The sequence below is a fragment of the Seriola aureovittata genome, chromosome 15 (assembly GCF_021018895.1).
Source record: "Seriola aureovittata isolate HTS-2021-v1 ecotype China chromosome 15, ASM2101889v1, whole genome shotgun sequence".
Taxonomy (NCBI): Eukaryota; Metazoa; Chordata; class Actinopteri; order Carangiformes; family Carangidae; genus Seriola; species Seriola aureovittata.
Window position 1 is genome coordinate 9297501 of NC_079378.1, and position 17392 is coordinate 9314892.

A 17392-nucleotide genomic window follows, 5' to 3' on the forward strand; every position below is an offset into this window, starting at 1 on the left:
CAGTGAACCACAACATCCTGCAGTCTCCGCCATGGGCATCTTGAGCAAAGAGTTTTTTTGGGTTGAATCCTATCTCACTGGGTGCTCCTACAGGGTATGATGGCAAGGACAAAATCCCATCCCATCCCCACAGGAGTGCCCCAAAAATCTGTACTGGGATCCCTCCTCTTTGAAATATACAGGCCTTACCTGCCTCCCACCTCTTGGTCCAGGCCACGATTATCTCTTGCCTCGACTACTGCAACGCTGTTCTGGTGGGCCTCCCTTCACACACGGTGAAAATTAGATTCAGAGTATAGCAAAGGAAAGGGAAGCATGACAAGTTGAATTATACTCTTTTGTTTCTACATTGTGTTCTTTTGGCTCTGGGGAAACTGACAACTAAAAGATTTTGCTGTTTCAGGTTCTGTGATAATTTTAGTGTGTATTTGACTCTTCTGTGCATCATAATACCTTCTTCTCTCCTAGATCACACTGTCAACTCTTCTGAGTTCTTTTCCTCCTCATACCGCAAACTGGCCCCCAATGGGACACTCACTCTGGGTGTGGCACACCTCGGCAGTAATATCCAGACTTTTCCATTAACCGGTGTGTTTGGCAAATTATCTCTGTTTCGGCTGTGGGGGCGAGAGCGCAACAAGCAGGAAGTGACATCCCTGTACTGTACAGAAGGGGACCTGGTGAATTGGGAGATGGACAACTGGGACACTAAAATGTGTACTCTGCTCCCTGATTCCAGCCTGCAGTGTGGTGAGACAATGGAAAACGTCCTTTACATCAACTACAATACGTTTTCTCTGCTTATTTCGACTGAAATCAAGTGCTTTATTTAAGCCACATTTACCACAGCACCTGCAATTTCGAGTATCGACATGTTGAATATTTTTAGTCAGCTTCTGATTCATTTTGATGCAGTAAATGGTCTGTCAGTTTCATCAAGCGTTTTACAGCTGCTTCCAGCCTCACTGGCAGCCACAGTGTCTGCCTTTTGTTTATGTCCTCAGCCCTCAGATTAAATATTGACCACCCGTCTTTTTGTCAGATGAGTAAATATAGAAGCCATTCTACGATCAATAACAATAAGATAAGAGGCATTAATCACACAGCTGTCACAGGTTGTTATTTTCTCTCTGCAAAGGTGGAACTGACTGTAACTTTCACCTTAAAACTAATGGCAACACTTAGCTTTACTTTTACTTTACTTAAGTAAACCTAAACCTCTTGGACAAAATTGCCATTGAATATTAATTGATAAATATATTTTGGTTTTCACAAAACTGTTCTCATCATCATATTTAATATTTCCTCTTTTGTATATCATAATGCATTAGTTCATAATGAAAGACAATTTACATAAAACAGAGACAAAACCGGTTTAAAAAAAAGTTAGACATATGCTTAATACTGAGCTGTACTTGGCAGATATATATGTTTTATTTTTATATGTCGTGTTACTACTACATTTCAATGTACTTGTACTTTCTGTTTACATTTACAGATACTCTATAGTGTCTCATATTCTCTTTGGTTGTTTGGCAGAATGGTCTTTTTACGAAGTGAGACTGAAGTTTGACATCATTTGTTACGATGGGAACAACACAGAGCCCTACACTGCCAGAGAGATCGCACATCACTGGGTAACAGAAACAAAGAAACCAATATACAGAAATAAAGAAAATAAAAAAAACACAGATATTATAAATTAAATCGCAAAAAACTGACCTGAAGATGTTCTGTATATTACACTCTGAATATTGACACTGTTTATTCTTCCTGTCACTTTGGGCCGCTGAACACAAAATGCAGTAGATTATGAAATAACTGCTGGATAATTTTGTAACTTGTTGAAATGTAATGGATGAAGGTTGAACTGCATTAAATTGTAGAGGTGTGACTTTGTTCACCTGCAGTAACTATCAGCAGTTGTAACGCTGCTATTTGCTGTTTGTTCCTGCAGATCAGAGAGGTGTTGCCGGCCAGCATGTATTTAAACAGAGTGTCTGTGTTTGAAGTGACCAGGTAAGAGAAGCTTCAGGTTTACAACACTGACTGCCAAGACTCGTAGTATATTTTGTAATAAAAATACCAGTGAATGTCACTTTGTGTCGCATCAACTAAACCATATTTTGTAGTATATGACAGAGAGGGGGAACGGATGGGCCATAAGCTCACAGAGTTTCTCTGATCTCTTACGCAGATCCAGTTCAGAGGACAGCCTCGTAAAAACATCACATGTAGACAGGCTGGTAAGCAAACACATTAGAGCCTGACTGATGAATTAACAAGGCCGTTACATATCAGCCGATATTGGCTTACAGCAGATATAGCTGCATGAAGGTGTATGTTTGCCAGTAAGTTAAAGAAACTACAGTGCAGACACATAAAACTAATGTTTGCGGTACTTTGAGATTTAATTACAAAATGTCTCTCTCAGTACTTGCCTTGATAACAATCCTTTAATAATTAAATCTAAGGCATTCTTATTAAAAATGTTTGTTTATGTTATGTGTTTATATAAAAAATCTGAATTACCACCTCACGGTTGTATGCCTCCACCAATCTGTCCAGTTCTTATTTACATGTATATTTGTAGTTTTGGACAAAAATGTGTAGTCACAATGACCCTTGACCAACAAAATCAAACAGTTCAACCTTGAGTCCCAGTGAACGTTTTACGCTTATACTGCTCTTCTGTCTGACTGACAGACACCCCCTGGAAAAATGCCTGTGGCTGAGGCATAAAAACATACTGGCAAATATAAGAGTCTCAGATATTGAGTTAATGGCCTCAGTAACCCAGTATTAGTCAGGCTCTAAGGCATGTATAATTTCTTCGGCTAAAGTCTATGTTGTCGTTAAAAAAGTAAAAAAAATTAAATAAAAAGTATTATTTGATGTATGTATGTGATGGTAAATGTAATGTGTCTTTTACCCTTCAGGTGCGGTGGACTTCCCCTAATATTAACGGGTAACATGGTTCAGGTTTACTGTTTCACTTAATAAGATGGTCAACTATAGGGTTCAAGATAAATTTCCAGCTCAAAAGATATCCTCACATTATAGAATTTATCTATATGTAAACGTAAAGTACGACTCAAATAAATTTCCATTCTCAGACAAACTCCTCTGATCTAAATGCTGTATATAAATCAGATACTGAAATTCTACAGTGAGGCAGAACTAACAAGAAAAATTACATCTCATAATGGCAGCAAAGAAATCATCAGTATGTCACATCATTCTCTCTGGAGGAAAAATCTGCCTAATTTTTAAGGGGCCATAAGCCAAAATACCTGGAAACCACTGCTGTAGAAGACAGTAAACACTCTCTGCATCCTTTAACTCTCCCCTGTAGGTTTGAATGTCTGGTTCATGTAAGTGTTATTCCCAGCTTGGATGTCGCAACTGTGCAAAATGAGATTTACATGGACCTTAAGGTGCCCTACCATCACCCCAATCGTCTGCTACAGCTGTTCGTTTATGAAGAAAGCATACACACCACACCTATTGGTAGGACATAGTTCTTGCTATGCGTGAGTGTGTTCGGCTGAGCTTTACAGAAAAACTCATAGTGACCTTTTTCTATTTCTAGAAAGCTTCTCTACTGCCACCACCAGTCCTCCTGAGGTGGTGACAAAGCCCTCTCCAGTCACAACCACCACCTCTACGACTTCAACTACAACTACAACTACAACCACAACATCACCTTCTACTTTCTCCCCAACCACCACACTTAAAGCCACAACCACCAGCGCCAGCACAAGTACTTCTACTGGTGCAGTCACAGTCACAACCACCACCAGCACCACCACCACCACAAGCCCTACAAATATCTCTGGTCAGTCTGATCATTTTTAGTCATACAAATGTTTTGTGATGATGCCTTAGGAAAAAAAAAAAAAAAAAAAAGTTTCTTTAAGTTCAGGATGGTTTTGTTTTGTCTCCATCTTCTCTGCAGAGCTGTATTTTGAGGTCAAGGTGAATGTGTCCATAAGAGGAGTGTGTGACCCAGAACAGATTCTCTCTACCTGGGTGCGTCTCACAGAACAGCACTGCTCTATCATTCTTTAACGTGTCCATTTAAGCAGTCTATAATCCCTGTCTTTAAAAAATGTTTAATATAAATATCCATGTTTATGTTAAGGAGGAAGAAGAATTACAAACTGCTGTTATACTGGAAATTTACAAAAGTAAGCTGTGCAACCAACCTCAGGCAGTTGCTGCGACATGTTACCATTGAAATAGGGGGAAAAGACAGATACATGGTTGAAATAGTTAAACTAAACACATGGATATTTAGCTCAAAGTAATGAAAACAGTTGAGCAGCTGAGATTCATGAAAAATAGTTAAAATAGTTAAGTGAAATAAACATCCGCCTTTCGTTCCAAGTGGTAGTGTACTACAAATCTAAAGCAACCTAAACAGATAATTCAACTGTATGAAAAAAAGTGTCATAACCATATCCTCTTTTATTTAACTAACAGTCTTAGATAACATCCAGTATCATGAAAACATATTTGGAACATGAAGGGTGGTGCTGAGCTCACCTCACAGTCCTGAGGATACGTTACAGATGGGTCAGGGGCCGCTGTACTAGTCTTTTATTTAATCTTCACAACGGACCATGCTGAGATTTCTCTGACTCCTCACAGCTCAACTCGAGTCTGCCCGATGACATGATGAGAGTGCTCGACCTCCAGCTGCTCACAAAAGCTACAAGGTAGAGTCCACCGCCACAGCATCAGCTCACGCGTCCTCTTCCAGAAATGTCACACAACCTGATGCACTTGAACGACTTTGAATGTTGATCTCGCTTTCAGATATCATCCGCACCCGCAGTCAAACCAAACTGATGGAGTAAGTAAAAAAATTAAACTCATTATAGGTTTTGCAAACTGATGCTGATATTACTATTTTCATGCCACGGAATTACACCTATTAAATATTTGCAGAGTTTTAGATTTTTAATTTTTTGTAGAGGAAAAACCTTTCCACTGAAAACCATAATACAAAATTTCATTTACATTAAAAAATAGCTGGTAAATGAAATTAATGAATTATTTTGTGGATGCCACTGACAAAACTGGTTTATTCTTTGTATGGTCTATCTTGAACTGAAACTGCCAATATATATTTTTTTTTTTTTTTTCTTACAGGTGTTTGTACACAGAGTTTCAAGGTATGGATAATGCAGCTCTACACGATTTCACTTAGATCAAGAAGCAATTAAAGTAAACTGAAGGAAATGATTACATGAAATGGAGAGAACACAATAAGGGAATAATGAAATGGTGCGAGTATAACAGGCGGCTCAACAGGCGTGTTTACTTTTACAAAATGCATTCCAATTTTAAGTTGTAATTTCATACGTGTAATACATCTATTTATGCTTCCTAAAAGTGTAGTATTTGAAAAACACTTATACACTTATAATACATTGCATTTGCTTTGCATGTTAATCCATTATATCATTAAGAGGAACTCATACTGTGTTACTGTCTTCAGAGAGAGCTGCATTTTCCAGGTTCAGGTCATGATGTCGCTGTCAGACACACAGGAAATGGAAGAGCAGTTACGACACCTACTGCTGATGCCTTATTACAACGGCTCCATCACTATAGCGACCGAGGACATTCAAATAAGCCGCATATGTGAGTGAGGTTCATTTATATAATATAAAATTACTTTAAAAAATAAAAAATTCTTTCTGTCTTAGTCTCTTTCTCCCTGTGTTGCTGACTCAGTGATAATAAAGTGCAATGCAGAATCCCACCAGACGAGGAAAGGCCTGTTTGAGTGGCCCGCCACCTCAGGAGGGAAAAATGCAACTTGGCTGTGCCCAAAAAATCCTCGCCGCTACGCCACCCGACACTGGTGAGAGCTCCGACAGTTCATTCATTCATTTTTTACTACTTGTTAATCAGTGTTTCAGGCTAATGCAGGCATATATACAGTATGTTCACAAATTTGTCCTCAACCACTACAAGTAATATAACTGATCTGGATGTCTTTGGTAAATATGGGAATATGCTGCTTTTGCTTCTGCTTCCCTCTGTTTTATATTATCATAAGCAGAATATTTTAAAATCTTAAGACTGTTGGTTGCACAAGAGAAAGACATCATCTTGGGCTCTGAGAAATTGTGATGGATGGATGTTACATTTCTGATATTTTACTTAAGCAGAACTAAAAGAACTTGTTTCATGTCAACCAGTCTCAGAGTTACTTTTTTGAACTGGGAACTTAGAAAACTAAAATATTTTATATTTTAAATATTCTTTGGATGGTTTTAAACCAGACATTTCACATTTTCTACCCGACAACAAGCTCGCTACCTGTGGCTCCAAGCCTGGAAGATCACCGGTGGGGTGTATGTCTCTCCACATATAGAGTATGTGGGCTCTACAGTATGTCAACACCGGCCTGATTATTGTATCCTCCAGTTGCACTTCCTATTATGATTGATACAGAGTGTGTGACTCTTTTCTCTGTGTGACTATACACTCACACGGAGAAAAGAGTACATATATTTAGCTGGGTTGACTCCGCTAACATGAACCGAACACAAGAAAAACACGCGCGCCTCTCTGAGTATTGATTACATCCGTTGGCTCATTTTTACACGGCTGTCTCACTGTGTTCACGGCTGTTTCTGTGTTGACTCGCTGTGACAATAATCATTAATGGCTGCTTGTGAGCTGTGGGAGGCTGTGCTGTAAAAGCATTAATCAGGTGTTCCTTGTCACTAATGAGTGCAGTTAATGGTTAGGTGATTCCCAGATCAAACACTTCACAGCTGTTTGAGGTTTTATACCATGTCCATCTAGTAGCTATATAAAAAAGGTTGTCAGAGGTTTTAGTATCAGGAGTAAAAGATAAGTAGCTTGTTAATGAAATAAAATGTGTTTTTTAAGGCTTCTCCTCCCCTGTTTGTCTGACAGTAAGCTGTGTCTCAGTACCCACTGGATGGCCCCAGACCTGGAAGCCTGTCCTCTAGTGGTGGAAACCATCCCAGATCTGGACCACGTTGAAGTCACTGCTGGTCTGTTGCACACTTTTCACTTCAATTGTCTGTCTGATGCTGTAATTGTCAATCTAGAAATAATTGCATGATTCAGTCTCAAATCTATGACTCAAAATGTAATTTAAGAGATCCAACAAAAATCATAATGACATACATATTTATAATGTCTAAAACACTTCCTCATTAATTGTACTTAAATACAAAATTGAGTTACTTTCTACACCACTATTACTATTTTTTTTACTGTGCTACATTTATTCACTAAATTAAGATAATAGTTACTTTGCAGATTCAGATTAGTAATACAAAACTACCCAGCAGCATTAGAATCAAACTAATGTATATTTACCTATGTATGTTAATGTATTTTAAGTATATTTTGATACTTAACACTTGTAACAGAGTTTTTACAGAAGGTCAGTACTGACTCTAAGCGAGATCTGTAATATAACGGCACCAGATTTCAACAAGTATCATTTACCTCCAGACAATGCACTGGACGTGGTGGAGATGATTGAGGGTTTACTAAGCAACCAATCCACACTCAACTACCACGAGCTGGTGACAGTTCTCAACAAGCTGGAGGACATTGTTGACCTCAGTGTGGTCACACCGAACCTGGGCCAAGCTCTAATCAACATCATCTCTGACATACTGGAGTCTGACAGCAACCTGCTGCCTTTCACCAACACGTGAGGACGGAAAACTGAGCCAAAAATCCAACCCGCAGAAATCTGCGTAACTTTTCCCCTGTTTCACGTGTGTTTACTAAATCCTCCTCTGTCGTCCACCACAGTATCCTCAATATCACAGAGGCGGTGGGAGACCGGATGGTGGGCTACGAGGGCTCCTACACCCTGGTTGCTTCTGCCGTTGCTATCTCAGTGGTGGATGTAGTTCCTGGACAGTTTAGCAGTTTGACTTTCGGAGTGTCATCTGACCGCGCAGGCACAAAGCCTGAGGTGTGTAAATTAACAGCAACTGACAAAAGTCATCAAGCTGTTAGACTTATTTTATTTTATATGAATGGGGCAAGAAAAGGGATTAGCATCTTTTGATTCCTCTGGCCATTGAAAATATGGAGCTTATTACATCATATTATATATTATGCTACAAAACTAAATACATTGATTAAAGTGGCATTAGCATTTAGAGATGACAGTATTTTAGGATTGTTAAACTACCAATCTACAGATAATATTTTTCATGAGACCAAAGTTTTATACATTTATATTCATATAAAGAGCCTAAAAGCCTGAAGCCAGTGAATATGTCATGTCAAAATGAATGAATGAATGAATAATCAACAATAATATATATTTTTTTAAGTCAAAAAGTAAGTCAAAAGTTATAACATATAGAGCTGAGCTTTCGTCCAGCAGACTCAGAATCTTTCATTACTTGGTCTATAGGAGGAAAGTTTCCAGTGGAAACATTTAACTCTTCACATCTAGTTTCCCCTGTAATTTCCACTTCAGCAGGTTTGAGGTTGTAAAAATCATCATATTCCACAATGTGTGACAGTCACACATATGGTCTGTATCATCTTCTTCCAGCTCTGCAATGAAGCATGTTTTTAATGGCTGCACTATTCCATCGAACGGAAATATATGGAATAATTTTAAGACACATTTCCAATTATCATATTTGGTATCTGTTGAAACTTTGAGATCTGCAATAGAATTATCATAAATCTCTGTGAGTCTGAACGATGTTTGACCACACAGCATGAGTTGGTAGAGACTGACCACATGCTTGTCAGATTTGCCATTTCAATGCAGTGGTGTTTAGGCAAAAATGCAATTTAATCTGTATTTGTTAATGTAACTTCTCTCAAATCTACCGACAGGGAGCAGCACTGCTCAAACCATCATTCACTTTGAGTCTGAACTGAACTGAAGTTCTTTTCTTCGTGTAGATTTTTATCAACAGGTATCCATTCAACAGCACAGTGGCTTTCATTTCCCTGCCGTCGGCCCTGCAGCACAGCTTCCCACAAAACAGCCTGAACCAGAGCCCGCCACGAGTCCAGTTTCAGTTCTATGGCATACCGATGCTCTTCAAGGTATCAACTTGTACGAATCCTTTCTTCTGAGTTCTGGAGTTCTATTCATACCCAGTGAGCACCGTTACACTTAAATACTTTGATGCTCACTCCTGCAAACAAACTGATTAGATGCACGTTAGATAACTGAGTTACTCACATGCGTTTTGTGATAATTTTCAGAACAGCCAAAAGGGTCAGACCCTCAACACGTTTGTGGTGTCAGCCAGTGTGACCAACGCCTCCTCTCCAATTAAAGACCTTGATGAAGACGTCAAAGTCACGCTCCATCATCTTATACCTAATACAGTAGTATCAGATGGTTCTTATAAATATGTTTAATCACTGAAGGACATAAATCTGTTTTTTTAGAGTTCTAGCTGTTAACACTCCTTCCAATATACTATAACAATGAATGAGTTAATAATGCTTTTGATTAACGAATGCATTTTATTTTCATCTCTGTTAAAGCTCTACAAGGACGTACAGTGTGTGTACTGGAACTTCAATAAAAACAGTAGGTCCTGATTTAAATCACTTCTATCACATTCTTATAAAAGCTGATTGAACTGTGTGACACTAAACGTCCGAGTCATCCTCTCTAGACGGAGACGGAGGCTGGGACGATTACGGCTGCAGAAAATACAACAGCAGCTCTGACTACACAACGTGCCTGTGCGATCACCTCACACACTTCGGAGTTCTTCTGGTACAAACCATGTGTTACTGTTTTACTGTTTCCTTGGAAGAACGCTTTGCTCTCAGAGAGGGACTGCAGCACATTTAAAAAGTTTTGGTAATAGTGGTGACAATGGTAGGAGCAGTACATACTGTAGAAGCCAAAGTGGCTCTACACATTTCCCCAGCAGAGGGTGCTCAAAACACAATAATTAAAATAATCCAATCCTATGAATTGTCAAGCAAAGTTGGACACAATTATTTTTGACTTGAGCAAGTCATTATTTTGTTTTTACAGACATCAAAAGACACATCATTTCAAAATGAGCATAGTTTTTAGTATGATGTTTTAAAATGATAATACATAATAACATCAAAGGGTCTTGCAAGACATATTATTTTGACAAAATACACACTTAAAAGACACTTAAAAATACAGTAAGGGTAGAAATTTCCTATATTTTTGCTACTGTCAAAAATAATCCTCATTAAAATACCAAAAGCAACAGCTGCCTATGGCTCTCATCCCCCTGCCCATTGGTTCCTACAGAGAATGGGAATCTTTAAAATATTAAACTTTTATCTTTTAAAAAGGCAAAATACATTTCCAAAAGAGCTGGTGATTGTAGTTTTTAGTATATTCCTCAAATGTCTTAAAAATGTTTTGTTTTGTTTGACCAACAGTCCAAAACTCAAGATATTCAGTTTTCATAGTAAGACTGTAAGACTGACTGTAGAGTTACCTACTGTTTTTTTTTTTTTTTTAAACATAGGATTTGATGACAATAACAAATATAAGATCTCACTAGACTTGTCCTGTAAGCTCTGATACCCAATTATTCCACTAATTTACACACACTATTGCAATGCAGAGCAATTAATTTAAGTGTTTTTCTGAATAGAAAGATAGAGAGATCAGTAGTAGGGGCAGGAGCAGCTACTTTTATTACTGTACATGACTTACAATGTGTGTTATTGTTTTATAGTTATTGGTGGCACACTGGAAAATAAATACACACTCAATGTGTGTGTGTGTGTGTGTTTGTGTCTAGGATGTCTCTAGGACTCAGGTGGACCCGGCTAATGAGCAGACCCTGACCATTATCACCTATGTCGGTTGTGGAGTCTCATCACTGTTCTTGGGAATCACTGTTCTCACGTACACAGTGTTCGAGTAAGACTCCAACCACCGAGTTGTTATTTCATAAATGTTTTCTGCTTGTCATACACTGACTATGTTTACAAGCCATCTGCCGGTAGCTCTGAAATGTCACGTCAGCAGTAACGCAGATAAATTTGAACTTTGTTTAACGGTTCCCTGCTCATACTCAACCACCAAACTATCTGTCCTTCATTTCTATAGATAAAAACCATGGATATGTTTTTACCACTATTCTTGCAAATTCAATGCAAATGTTTCTCAAACGTATGACTGCCTTTTCCATAGACCACATTGTTTCTCATTGCTACAATTTAGTTTTTTCATTTATTTATTTTTTTACTTTACTGAAGAGTCTTCTTCTGCAACCAGGCAGTACAGAAGTATAACAATGAAATTCTGCATTGAGCTCAGTGTGATATATATATCTTGAATGCAACTATCACTTCAAAGAAATCTGGGCAATACATCCATATTTGACGCTAATGAGAGACTCTGAGAGGGACGTCACTGGAAGTAGGAGAAAAAGTTTCAGTCGTGTTCGTGACACTCAGTTACTGCAGGTTTAATGAAGTGATAAACATAACACTTTAACTTTAAAAAATCCCAAAAGTTCATGCTGTTGTGGTCCACACGTAAAAATCTCCTATTTACACCTTTAATGCTCTGTGCTTTACCTTTCATTTTCCTCCCGTGCTTTCTGTCTCTCTCTCTCACAGGAAGCTTCGTCGAGACTACCCCTCTCAGATCCTCATCAACCTCTCCCTGGCCCTGCTGGGGTTGAACCTGGTGTTCCTTGTCAACTCCTGGTTGTCCTCCTGGGGTCTGTACGCCCTCTGTGTCGCTGCTGCATCCACGCTGCACTACTTCCTCCTGGCCTCATTCACCTGGATGGGATTAGAGGCTGTTAACATGTACTTCGCCCTCGTCAAAGTCTTCAATGTCTATGTGCCCTCATACATCCTCAAGTTCTGTGCTCTGGGATGGGGTGAGTCGGGTGTTCAGCAGAATGACTTTAAGTTAATAGGAGAACGCTGTTGAAATGAGGCTGATGAAAATCATTTAAGCAAGATAACTGATAATTATGATTTCTGAGGCAGTGACACATGATGTAAAAGTATTTAAACTCTTCCTCCAGGGCTTCCTTTAATGATCTGCATCCTGGTGCTCATCGTGGACAGAGATGCCTACGGCAGTCACCTCTACACAGATGGTCAGCCTAACTTTGAGTCACTAGACAACTCTAATAACTTGTGAGTTTTTGGCCTCATCGTAGATTCACTGTTAATGTATCGATGCATCTTTTCAGAAGGGAGACTGAAGATTTTAAAACATAATACTGGTTGGTTGCTGTTACACACCATGTACAATGATGTATGTGCAGAGTCTGTCACTAGAAGGCTGTTGTCACATTCATCTGGGGGGGAAAGTTTCTCTGTGCTCACCTTAAATCTGAGTGTCAGACATGTACCAGATGATTTTGTGACATTACAACTGGTTCAGAAGCCAATCACGATTCAATATGCAACAACTTACACACAACTCTGGAAATGTGTATGCACACACAATCAAACATATTCTGGATTTATCATTGAGGAAGAAGGAGTAGATTGAGGGAAAACCATCTCAGATACAAATTATTATTCTAATTGGAGTGTTAGTAAGTCAACATGTCTGAACAGGATCTTTAAACATTCAGAGGCAACTACATTCACTGCTTTACTACATTGTACGTGGCTATAAATGGTATTCTGGTTTATTTTGACACGCATCTTGTTACTAATTGTTAAAGCAAACACCCACTAATATCCAAAAGTGGTCTTAATAGTGCCAAAACTGAAAGTCATGGAACATGATATCAACATATTGATTCGTTGTTTTACTGCTTTTCTCAAATGAAGTTGAAAAAAATGTGTCCCTACTTTTTTATTAATTACTTTTCCCACTTAACCCTTGTTTCCTCAGCTGTTGGCTACAGGACAATGTGACATTCTATGTGTCTGTGGTTGCCTACGCCGTGCTGGTCTTTCTCTTCAACATTGGGGTAAAACATAATTTCCTTAAAGTTCATTCATTAGTTTCAACTATTAACACACTGGCCTGTGTCCACATTTTACTGCTCAATGTATCACAGTATTCTCCTAATTAGCTTTCTAATTGTCACACAGTTTTAGGAGTATCTGCAGACGTTACCAATTAGGCAGCACTTATTCTTGACCATACTTCAAAACCACAGTAGTGCATACTGTACATCCTAAAATCTGATATCAAAATAAACAGACCAGGCGTTGTAGCTCACGTAGTCTGACATGACTCCACCAAATCTCCCATTTGAGGGCACTTCATTATTTTATCTCTTATTTTTAATTTCATTATTGTTTTCCTGTAACTTAGGCACTCTAAACCTTCCTTTGAATCTCTTTTTAGGTTTTTGTGGTGGTTTTGATCCAGATTCGCCACATGCGAGTCAACAGCCCAGCTGGAACCCGCAGTGGACTAATGCATGACCTAAAGGGTGTTGCCAGTCTTACTTTGTTACTTGGACTAACGTGGACTGTTGGCTTCTTTACCTTTGGGCCAGCCAGAGTAGTTCTGCTGTACCTGTTCTCGGGACTCAACTCTCTGCAAGGTTGTAGTTTCTTTTCTTTTTTTGTACAAGAGACACTTACTGAAAGCTGAATAATACATGTCTCAAAATGGAAGCATAGAAAGAGGAGGCTTCAAATAGAAGTGTTAAGTGGCATGTATGACGGATTTAAGAGTCCGGCACACCTCAAGTGTTTTCACTTATTCTGGCTGATTAGGTTTCTGCTCAGGTTCAAGGTGAGCAGAGCTTCTGCTGGGCATTAGAAATCACACATCCTGTACCAATAAGAATGAGAAAAGGTGTAATTTGTCCCACCCTGGCAGGTGCAACCAGGTGCAACAAAGCAAACTGAAGAGTGAGGGAGATGCAAATCAAACACAGTCTGCACACTCATTGACATCTCTGAGAAAAGCTCTAATCAACCAAAATAAATCAAATTACCTAAGTGGGTATAGTATTGGAGTGCAGGGCTTTTAAGAAAATTTATGGCATCCACCAATTCCTGTGTGGCTCTGACCTGCTGCATGAGTCACGTACAGACCATCTGCCTTTTCTCAACAAAAAACACTTGTGTGACTTAATTTAATGCCTTAATCCAAATGGATCTGAAGTTTCGAAATGTCAGAACCTAAAACAGTTTATTTACTCACTATATCATCATCTTCATCATGGCTTTACTGAGTGGTTCGATTTTGACTTTTTTGCGAATTGCTGCCCCAGGGTCTTCATGCAGGTCTCTGTCACTGTGTAACAGACTTTCTCATTAGTCTCCAAGACCGTTGCATCCAATGTCTGGGTTGTTCATCTGCTCATTTGGATTGCAGGACCTGAAGCTCCCTGGTGTGAAGTTCCGCTTTCTGATCTTTTTGTGAATGAAACTTAACCACAAAGAGAGAGGAAGCATTAAATTGCAATTTTAAGGGGGATGACTATGATAACTCAAATCTCACTAAGAAGCACCTCCTCATGAACAGGAGGCATTCATCAAGTTGAGAACAAGCAATTTATGATAAGATTGTGCACTCACAGTGAGAGGGTTTGGTAAATCCAACTACTACTTTGGTTCTTGCATGAGGGCCACTGTGAGTGTGTGTCCATTGAATGAATGTTTGCTAACCACTCATACACTTTTCCTAAACATCCCATTTCACATTCACAGTTCAAAAGAAACCAAAAGAATTCAGTAAAAAAGGGAAGAAATCAAACAGAGGCTGAATGATGCAACTGTTTCACATGTGCTTTTACCTCAGCTGGCCTCTTGTTATATTACTTACTTTTTATCTGAGAGTGATGCAACGAAAGCCCTCCACTGTTTACCTCTCGGAGTGAAATGCCTTATTCAAGGACAAATCGACTGTATCTGCAGAGGAAAGAATAGAGTCACTAACCAAGACCCATTTGGCCCACCGTGGTTCATGAACTCACTTTTCTTTATATTATTTTTATTGTTTATATATTTCAGGACTTTTGATCTTCCTCTTCCACTGTCTGATGAAGGAGAATGTCAGGAAACAGTGGAGGATTCACCTCTGCTTTGGACGTTTTCGACTTGAGGAGTACTCTGGTACGACAGCCACACACATTATGATGTTACTTTATCAATTCATTCTTACATTTAATAAATAACTAGTGAAACACGTGATCAGTCAGTTAACCGGTATAATCCAAAGATTTGAGATCACCAATCTGGCTTTCCATCAGTCTGTTTTAGTTTGCGTTGTCAGTGTGTTGTGTTATTGGGTTCCACTTGTGAGGTTAATTACTCACAATAAAAGTAATTAACAAACAAATTAAACTCTGGGCTTGATATTCTGTTACTTGTTTGGTGTTGTCATCCAGAGTGGAGCAACTCAGCCTCAGCAGGAGTTGTGGCTAAACCCAGATTAAACCCTCTGAGAGCATCAGTGCCATCGGTTCACTCCGTCAAGTCCAGCTCCACAGAAAGCACATCAGCTTCCTCCGACTCCAGCCAGCGAGACTCGTCCTGCAAGAGACCAAACCTGGGTGAGGAAACACAGCATAGTCGTTCCAAAGCAGCACACATTTTCTAAATTCATAATTATCCGTCTGTCTGTCGACACTGCTGTCATTTTAGCGCACTTAAGAGCAAAAACAATTACAGAAGACAATACAAAATGAATTAAAAGTTCAATGATAGTAAGATTTTAATACAAAAATAAAAGCACAGCAAAGTCGTAACATGTGTTTTGTGAAATAATAGGTTTTAATTATAATCCTTAATGAGTTCTTCAAAAACCACTTTAGTGAGATATTCTTAATTTTGGTCTATCTTCTTTTTACATTATACTCTTGATGAATTCTTTAATCCTCATCTGTTGTAAGACATTTAAGGTTGTAATTGAAAGGTATAATTCATCTTGTTGGGATTCTGCCCCCTCCCTATGAGATGATTGCAGATTTAGTCAGACATCACAGTCCCTCGGCTGCTGTATCACAGTGAATGTCACTGCGTGCATTAATGAGACTGCACTGACATTAAATAATTACATGAAAGCCTTTGTAATTGAGCCAGTTTAAACACAACTAAAAACAAGATAACCGTTATTTCTTACAGGTTTTAGCCATCAGCAAAATTTAGGTTTAACCCCCAACTCCCAGGCATACGTGAGAGAATGACTAAATATTTGTTTTTCACACCTCTAAATTGTTCACTGATGTTTAATTACCTTGCAGGCCTTTTTGTGAATTCCCTGGCTCTCCCTCGAGCCCAGAGAAGCCCCTCAGGTACAAGAGCCGTGCCTTCTCAGAGGGGGATGAACCAGGCATCTGGCAGGAGGAACCACTTGCTCGACCAGCAAGAACAAAGATAAAACACAGAGGACACACATGCATATTTGCATTTACACGTAGACATGCAAATTCCAGAAACGATAAGCCTGAAAACTCAAACAGCAGCCTTAACATAGAGCTGTGTAATCCATGCAGTGTAGGGATGAATTTAACTACAAAGCATCATTGTATTCCAGCTTCATTAGATAATTTTAGAATACAATACTACTGTTTTTTTGTTTTTGCTAAATATTGTAAAAGAGCCTGTAATTATAAAGACATGAGTGGTTGCATCAGTTCCAAGGAGGAGTTGGTTGCCAAGCAACTGGTGAGTGGAGCCATGGTGACAATGAACCACGGTACCCAGTTTGTATGAAAAAAGAATAACATTTTAAATTCAAGATGACACAAGTCTCCCTGTGTTCTTTCTTTACCTATTTCTCTCTGTGCACTTCAGATTAAAACAAATTATTCTACAATCACTCTTTATTACTAATCACCAAACCGCTGTTTGAATGTGACTGCCATCCTGTGTGTCTGTATTCTGACACCTTCTTTGTGATGAAAAGGTGATGGTTGTCCAAAATTAGTCATTCTTATAATTTAAGCCTCATCTGTTGCTCATTTCCTTAATTCCATCCACACATAAGAAGTTTTCAAACTAGTGAAGTCTTGGGTCAATATACACTCACTGCCCCACTTTATTAGATACACCTGTACAATCTATGTCAAGTTCAACCCACCCTTTTTGTTTTTGTTGACTCTGTAAGAAAGGTGATAATTCTCCTTCATATTTATCACTGAAGTTGTAGTGGGTGGTGTTGCACTCTATAAAAATACTTTGTCCACAGGGGACTGAACAGGTGTACTGACTACAGTGGCCAGTGAGTATATGATATACATACTGTACCACCGATATTGATTGGACTTGATCTGTATCACTGTAGAGAGACAACTAAGATCTATCCCCACAACATTTGACAGATAGTGTTGATCTTGTCTGCCTCACCTTAACACCCGCACAATGTAATGCAAACCATTACAAAAGCCTGACAGTAGTTACTGGTTCTGCTAAGTCTTGCAAAACTTTTTCATTTTTTCTTCAGAGT

The 17392-nt window shown here is 38.9% G+C and overlaps 1 protein-coding gene across 2 annotated transcripts in view; it reads left to right on the plus strand.

Moving 5' to 3' along the window:
- LOC130183040 (adhesion G-protein coupled receptor G4) overlaps nt 1-17093 on the plus strand; it is a 20194-nt gene extending 3101 nt beyond the window's left edge. Inside the window, exons 5-32 of one of the 2 annotated variants that reach the window (XM_056398349.1) lie at nt 469-750; nt 1540-1637; nt 1958-2019; nt 2198-2246; nt 2940-2968; nt 3356-3510; nt 3593-3838; nt 3959-4032; nt 4654-4721; nt 4822-4858; nt 5158-5180; nt 5507-5652; nt 5746-5875; nt 6943-7043; nt 7513-7717; nt 7822-7987; nt 8944-9090; nt 9253-9378; nt 9541-9586; nt 9675-9778; nt 10800-10921; nt 11626-11894; nt 12045-12159; nt 12872-12950; nt 13334-13535; nt 14956-15057; nt 15333-15497; nt 16188-17093. In XM_056398349.1, coding sequence (XP_056254324.1) covers nt 469-750; nt 1540-1637; nt 1958-2019; nt 2198-2246; nt 2940-2968; nt 3356-3510; nt 3593-3838; nt 3959-4032; nt 4654-4721; nt 4822-4858; nt 5158-5180; nt 5507-5652; nt 5746-5875; nt 6943-7043; nt 7513-7717; nt 7822-7987; nt 8944-9090; nt 9253-9378; nt 9541-9586; nt 9675-9778; nt 10800-10921; nt 11626-11894; nt 12045-12159; nt 12872-12950; nt 13334-13535; nt 14956-15057; nt 15333-15497; nt 16188-16324 — 3485 coding nt within the window. In that variant the 3' untranslated portion in view covers nt 16325-17093. The remainder of the gene's footprint in view (nt 1-468; nt 751-1539; nt 1638-1957; nt 2020-2197; nt 2247-2939; nt 2969-3355; nt 3511-3592; nt 3839-3958; nt 4033-4653; nt 4722-4821; nt 4859-5157; nt 5181-5506; nt 5653-5745; nt 5876-6942; nt 7044-7512; nt 7718-7821; nt 7988-8943; nt 9091-9252; nt 9379-9540; nt 9587-9674; nt 9779-10799; nt 10922-11625; nt 11895-12044; nt 12160-12871; nt 12951-13333; nt 13536-14955; nt 15058-15332; nt 15498-16187) is intronic. The other variant, XM_056398350.1, reaches the window with a different exon arrangement.
- Nucleotides 17094-17392: the final 299 nt, after the last annotated feature.